This window comes from Trypanosoma grayi (genome assembly GCF_000691245.1).
Source record: "Trypanosoma grayi strain ANR4 Tgr_883_V1, whole genome shotgun sequence".
In the NCBI taxonomy this organism is placed as follows: Eukaryota; Euglenozoa; class Kinetoplastea; order Trypanosomatida; family Trypanosomatidae; genus Trypanosoma; species Trypanosoma grayi.
In genome coordinates, this window is record NW_008826502.1 from 1 (window position 1) to 6998 (window position 6998).

A 6998-nucleotide genomic window follows, 5' to 3' on the forward strand; every position below is an offset into this window, starting at 1 on the left:
CCTCCCCCGCCGCGGCACCGCCCTTCCGGCCAGCAACCGTCGCTAGCCGTCGCTCCTCACCGTCGTGGCCACCGCCGCCGTCCGCCTCCGCGTCGCGCTGCACGACCACCGCATCCCGCTGCTGTGCCGCAGGCTTCCCCCGCATAATCATCTCCATCTGCTTCTGGTACGCCTCCAGCTGCGTGCGGCCGCCACGACGCACAATACCGCGGGCCACGTGCAGCCATGCCTCACGCGTCTCGGCTGATGACGCCGCATCGATCATCGACGCCACGCGCAAGAGCGAGACGCAATTCTCCGCGCTATCACCGTCACTACCACCGTCTTCATCTGCACTGCAGCAGACCGCCAGCACGCCCGCCGCCGCCCGCGAGACCGCATCGCTGAGGCAGCCAGCGTCTTCCAGCTGCTTCATCACGCGCCTTTCCACGACACGCGCACACACGGAAGCAGAATATCGGCTAACTGCACTCGAAGGCACTGCTGCTTTCGTGGCTTGCACGATGCCCAGCATGACGCGGCGCACAGCATCCAGTAGAGCCATGCGGGCGGCATCTGAGGGCGTGCGGCACGACACGGCACCATGCAGAACGCTTCTCACGCAGCCCCATACAGCGGCATCAGGCGGCGACCGTAAGTGTAGCGACATGCACCCAAAGAGTTCTAGCAGCAGCGCCGATACGAGCGGGTCAAACGCCGTGGTGGTCGCCGAGGTCCCCACCGACACCGCTGGCAGCAGGAGCTGGGGCACGAGGGCGTTGCACACTACCGGTGCCACCAGCATGGCGTGGCGTGGCACCATACGTATCATCGCCACCAGCGCTGCTATTGCCGGGGTGCCAGAAAGACCCCGCTGTTTCAGCACGCGGGCCGCAAACGACACTGCCATCGCTGCGGTAGCGCCGTCATCCTCACCGTGCATCTCGCCAAGCGCGAGCACGACGCCACTGAGGTAATTCGCGTCGGCGCCCTCATCGTACTCCTTCACCACAGCGGACGTGAAGCTGTCGCACCGGTCTGTGAGTGCGGCGAGACGCGCAAGCAGCCGTGCCGCAGCGATCCGCACCGCCCACGAATCGCACGCCAGCCAGTTGGCGCTGACGAACGCGAACCAATCCTCTGCTGTTGCTCTTGGCACACCCACACCGCCCCGTGAGAGAATGCCGTTGAGGCAGCAAAGCACGTTCCACGCCGTCGCCGCCGAATCCCCACCCGTTATGGAACGCCACTCGCGCAGACAGTCAAGCACGCGTTCCACGCACACAGCCTCGCCGTCCGCACAGCCGCTTGCAATCACATCCACGGCATGCTGCGCCACCTCCGCCTCTTCCCACCTCGTCACTGCAGGCAGAAGCCGTTGGCGGTCATCGAGGCACTCATTCGCTGCGTCTGGCAGAAGAATCCGCAGCTGTTGTTGCTGCTTCCCTTCCGCCAAGGTTGCGGCTGAGGATTTTTCCAGAGCCGCTGCTGCTGCTGGTGTCGTGGCTAGAGCGCACGGCACGCCCGCGCGGATTGCCTCCTCCACGTCTGCGAGCGCCTGTGTCACGACACCGTGTTTGCCAATATCGTCGGCGCAGGCCGACCACGGCACCCCGCTGAGCAGTTGGTACGCCGCGGATTTCACCTTCGGCCCCATCGGCCCACCCGCGACTTCGATCGTCTCTAGCAGTGCGATGACAAGTTTCAGCTCCAAGTCCTCCGTGCCAAGTTCGACCAGCACGGCACACGCAGAGGTAATCGCACGGGCGAAGAGCGGCGCACTCGATGGGTTGCTGACGAGGAGGCTCAGGAAGACACGCACGGATGTCTTTACATTCGATACGGTGGCAAGCGAGAGACGCGCGCGCTGGTGTAAGAGCAACAGCAGTGCGAGGCGGTTGAAGTACTCCACACGGCACAGAAAGGCGCCATTTACCGTTAACGGTGGCGGCACCTCGATGCTGAGGCGCGCAACTAGTGCGAGCAACGTCTCCATCACCGATGGCTGCTGAAGGAAGTCCGCAGACATGGCACCCAAGGTCTTTGCGCGCAGCATCACGGCCAGTGGCAGCGGCTTGTCTGGCTCCAGCTCACCACTCGCGACGTACAATTCCCGCAGCAGGCCCCGCCCACACGCCTCGCTGCGCTGCGCCAAGCACGCCATCGTCTCTGCGGTTGCCTGCGCAAGGGAGGGGTGCCGCGCGGGGACCTGCAGCAGCTGTGTCCACAGCGCCGCAGCAAAGGTGTGTGTGGCCACCGTTGTGCGGAGGACGAAGGCGAGACACAGCAGCGCGGTATGGGTCACCGTTTTCGTGCAGTCCACGTGAAGGAAGCGCGCGAGGCTCACGACGAGGGCGCCGCGCAGAACGTCGGAGCCAACGCAGGCGGCCCACCGCTCCACCGCACGGGACACGATGAGCGGCATGTACGTGCGCTCATCGTTTCTCTCCGGCTGCAGCAGCTCAAAGAGACGGGTGATAGCCTCGTCCATCAGCGGCGGCAGCGCGGCCATCCACAGCAGTTCTCCGATAGCCACAGAGAGAGTGCGCTGCACCGCACGAGTCATGGTGCCGGACTGATAGATGCGACTTATAATGCGTGCGGACTCGTCCATGCTCACCGCAAAAAAGTGATCCAAGCCGCCTGCACGCTGTGGTGCGGCCAGCAGGCGCCCAAGTGCCACGCCCACCGCGTCCTGGAGCTGTGGGGGGAGGTCGTTGCCCCCCACGACGTAAATGAGCATCTCGCGAATGGTGGCAAAATGCGCCGCTTCGAGCGAGATGTCGCCTTGCAGCAGCACGCAGATGGCCTCCACCGCCGTCTGCCGCACCAAAGGCTCGACGCAAGACACCGCCTTGCGCAGATATTCCAACCAGGCTGCGGTGAAGACGGGCTGCTGTTGCAACACATGGTCGCCGCCTCGTTGCTGTTTTTGCTGCGGCTGCTGCTGCTGCTGCAGGAGGAGACACGGAAGCAGTTCCAGTGCGGCCACCCGTGTTGTGACTCCCACTGTCTTGACGGGGTGCGGGAGGTGGTACCGCGGCGCGCACTCTACGCGTGTTGGTCGCCGACGGAGAATGACGCGCAGCAGCGTCAGTACGGCTGCGAGTACACCACTGGTGCTGCTGCGGTCCTTCGACAGCAGCTTCACTGCGTCCCAGAGCTGCAGTGCGAGATGAGAGGCATTGGCGCTCGGCTTCGTGCGTGCCAGCATAACATCGACTGCGCCCACCCACGAATGCACAGCCATGCACGAGAGCTGGTCGCGCTGCACGCTCTCCACGGCGAACCCCAGGACGCCGGAGACGACGCCGTTCGACACCGCCGCCCTCCACTCGTTACTATCCATGGCAAGGACATGGGACTCGATGAGTTGCACCGCCTCCACATAATCCGCCTGGTCCTGCGTACTCAAAGGCGATGACGATGACGGCTTGGCTGCAGCCAGCCGTGCCGCTGTGCCGCGCAGCCTCTCCAGCAGCGGCGCCAGCGAGTCCGCGATGTCGGTCTTCCTCATTTCCTCCCTTTTGGATTGTTTGCACGAAGTATCGCACAGACACAACTCTACCTGTAAGACCACACATGAAAGAGAAATGGGAATGATGGCGTTCACGGCACGTGCACCCACCCACACAGAGCGAGGGGGGAGACGGAGAGAGATGGGTCCGCCAAGAGAGAAACAGGTCGGTTGAGCTGACTGCAAGCAAAAAAAAAAAAACATATGCATCTCTGTACATTATCATCATCACACGAACGAGCAGGTACAGTGGAATCTACGCCCGGAGGCGACTGATGGCCGCTCCCCAGGTCGTCTGCCACACCGCCTCGCGCGTCGTCCACTCCTGAAAGGCGCTATCTGCGTTACCGGCAGCATCCGCAGAGTGTTTGTTGAAGAATTCTACAGACTGCTGTGTCAGCGTCGCGATCTCCTGGTGCACAAGCGTCGCGGGCGCCACAATGGCGACGGTCGGCGTGCGCTCCTCCACCTGTGGAACGTTGATGATGTCGACCTTCGGCCGGCGGCTGCTTGCCCCCGTGATGGAACGCGACACCACCGACACGCGCGCAAACGCCGGAGTAGCGTCCGTGGCAGATGCGGCAACAGCGGCGTCGGGATGGGCCGCGTTAAAGTTCTCCAGCGGTCGGAAGGCGCGAAGCGGCACGCGGCCGTACTCCACTTCGCGCCGCGCCGGCAGCGGGAGCGGCCCACCCGCGAGCTCCGCAGCAGCAGCAGCAGCATCCTTCTTGCTGGTCGCCGACTTCTCCGTTTGGGCGGTGGCACCGCCGTGCTTGTGGCGTGGCATCGTCTCCTGCAGCCGGCGCTCGCGCTTGGGTGACAACTGCTGCTGCTGCTGCTGGATCTCCTTCGCGTGCTCCTCTCTCGCCTTGAGCCGCAGCAGTCGGCGCAACCCGCGATGGTGGCCACCGGCGCCGTCGTCGTCCGCCGGCTTCAGTGACTCCGGCGTCACAAGCCCACGCAGGAGCGCAAAGAAGTTGTTGTTCACGTTGAGGCTCCGCGCAGCGTGCATGGCAGCCTCCTCCTCCATCTCACGCATCACACAGCCCCACAATCTCTCAATCGCCGCCTGTGTTACCTTCTGCCGCACACCCTCCGCGCTGCAGAGCGCCTCGAGCCTGCCGCGGTTGTAGTTGGACGCTAACGTCACCTTCACGAGGCGGTCATACATCGACCGTAGCGCATCCGACTCGCTGTAGAAGCCGGAGAACACGTCGAACACCGTCGCAACGCGGCGCTCAAGTGCAGTGGCGGACATGGTGTACGTGGTGTTGATAAGGTAGACCGGCATCTTCTGCATCGCGTTAAACACACGCCACACCTGCTCGCGGTAGCGCCGCGCCGCGTGCTCCACGTGGTGTGCGACACGCTTGCGCTGCTGCTCACACACGTTGTTGCACATCTCCAGCGCGTCCTCCTGGCTGCCTTCCGCCATGCCAGGCAGGCGGCGTGTGAGCGGCAACGGGTGCGCCGCAAAGCGCTGCTCAACGATGCTACTCACCTGTGCCTTGACTGCATTGAGCCACTCACTCACCTGCGCCTCCGCCGGCATCATGTCCGGAAGCTCTGTCACGGCGTAGAGCGACGCCAGCGCGCTGCTTGGTGGTGAGGGGGGTCGCACCTTACGTGCAGAGCGTCCTTGCGGCGACAGCGAAGTTGCCCCCGCTTCCTCGGCCGTAGGCTCCGATGCGGCGCCTAGACGCGGTTCAATGTAGTTCTCCTGCGGTATGTTGAATAACTCTACGCCGTACTGCAGGCAATTCAGGTGACGACCGCGCGTGTAAAGAATCTCACGGAGCTGGTCAATGAGACGAAACACCTTTGCCGTGTCGCTTGCGCGTATTTGGCGCTGGATATCCAGTTTCACTCCCGCCAGCTGCTCATTCAATTTCACCTCGGTCAGGCGCATGCGGTCCTCCGTCATTTGCGCTACAACCGTGTCACCAGCACCGGCACCAGCAGCTCCTGTCCCACTAACGGCGCTTTGAGGGGCTGAAGAATGCGCCTCTCCTCCACTCATAGCGGCCCCAGCAGCAGCGTGGTAGTCGCGGCTTGTGATCTCCTGCAAGGTACTGGAGAAGTCGTGCATTGGGGGCGCCTCGCTGAGCCTCTCCTCCAGCTCCGTCACAAACCCCTCGATCTTGGCCTCGCTTGCCTCGGAGAGCGTGGTGAGAGAGTGCACCTGCACCTTGAGGCGGGCAAACGTCTCCTGCAGCCGTGCAAGCATCTGCAGCTCCCCCATGTTCTGATCAAACGCCGCGGTGTAGGTACTCCTGGCCGCGTCGACGCCCCGCATTTGTGACTCACGCTCGGCCGTGAACTTCTCCTTTAGGGCTCTCGCTGCGCTGTTGAGCCGCAGCAGCGCATCGACCGCCTGCTTGTTGGCACTGTCGTCGTCCCAGTCGCTGCATCCCTGCAGCTCGCTAAGGTTGGCGGGCACGTTCACGCCATGGGAGATGAGATAGCTGCGGCACTCCTCCTCCAGCGCCTCCTGCTGCTTCTCCACCTGGTGTATGATGTCATGCTGGCGTCGCGACTCCTCCTCGATGGCAGCGGCAACGAGGCTGGTGAAGTTCCGCTCCTGCGCCACCAGCGCATTGACAGAGTCCGCCTCAGCGGCCATCTTCTCGAGATCCTGCAGCTGCTTGAACAGCTGCGCTTCGTGGGTCTCCGCGCTGGCGTCGTCCTCCAACGCGGACCACGCATCCACCAGCTTCGCCACGCGATCTTGCAGACGTGTGCAGTGCTTGTCTTCGCTTGTACGCGTGTTCTCAATCTCGCGCAGACGCCCCTCGTACGACTCCGCCTGCAGCGTAGCCGGGCGGCGGCGGTGGTGTCGCAGCACCTCGTTCGTCTCCTTGTCAATCGCCGACTTCTGCACAACGCAGTGCCCTTGTACGTACTCTAGCGAGGTGTGTCGAAGGTGCACGGTCCAGTTGAGTATCTCTAACCGTAGCATGTCACGCCAGTCCTCCACGGCAGATACGGAGAGCTGCATAGTCTCTCCCTCCACCTGCATCGCGTCCTTCAACAGCAGCTCGTAGGTACGCACAAAGGCCACCGGTGGGGCGGGGGCTGGCAGGGGTGATATCCGACTGGAATTCGGGCCACTAAGCTGCTGCTGCTGCTTCCCCTGTGAACCCTTTCCCTTCCTGTCGCCGTGTTGCTGCTGCAGTTGTTGTTGCTGCTGGTTGTGGGGTGACAGCTTCTTCTTGTTGATGGGCGTCACCGACCTTCGTGCGCCGCGGCGTGACGACGGCTGCGGCGACGGCGGCGTTCCCACTGGCACCACGTTCGGCTGCTCCAACGTCATTGGGCCAATGATGTAATACAGCTGTCCGTCCGCCGCGGTGATGCTCGGGTACGACGGTGCCTTCTCTTCCTCCTCACCCTCGGTGTTGTGCTCCGCCACCGCCTCCTTTGCGCGGCCACGTCGCATGGTTGCCTCCGCCGCCGCCGCAGCAGCAGCCTCCCGCTCGCGGCGCTCCTGCGCGAGACGCTG

At 63.5% G+C, this 6998-nt stretch overlaps 4 protein-coding genes across 4 annotated transcripts; 3 read left to right on the top strand and 1 right to left on the bottom strand.

Annotated features, from left to right (window-relative positions):
• Positions 1–542: 542 nt before the first annotated feature.
• Positions 543–956, top strand: DQ04_08831000 (hypothetical protein; the record flags this gene model as incomplete). Its single annotated transcript, XM_009315706.1, has 1 exon — positions 543–956. One exon carries the CDS (start codon positions 543–545, stop codon positions 954–956), a length of 414 nt encoding a protein of 137 aa, XP_009313981.1.
• A 204-nt stretch (positions 957–1160) lies between these two features.
• Positions 1161–1991, top strand: DQ04_08831010 (hypothetical protein; the record flags this gene model as incomplete). Its single annotated transcript, XM_009315707.1, has 1 exon — positions 1161–1991. One exon carries the CDS (start codon positions 1161–1163, stop codon positions 1989–1991), a length of 831 nt encoding a protein of 276 aa, XP_009313982.1.
• Positions 1992–2275: 284 nt separating this feature from the next.
• On the top strand, positions 2276–3403 carry DQ04_08831020 (hypothetical protein; the record flags this gene model as incomplete). Its single annotated transcript, XM_009315708.1, has 1 exon — positions 2276–3403. One exon carries the CDS (start codon positions 2276–2278, stop codon positions 3401–3403), a length of 1128 nt encoding a protein of 375 aa, XP_009313983.1.
• Positions 3404–3752: 349 nt separating this feature from the next.
• Positions 3753–6935, bottom strand: DQ04_08831030 (hypothetical protein; the record flags this gene model as incomplete). Its single annotated transcript, XM_009315709.1, has 1 exon — positions 3753–6935. The coding sequence occupies one exon, from the start codon at positions 6933–6935 to the stop codon at positions 3753–3755; it is 3183 nt and encodes a 1060-aa protein (XP_009313984.1).
• Positions 6936–6998: the final 63 nt, after the last annotated feature.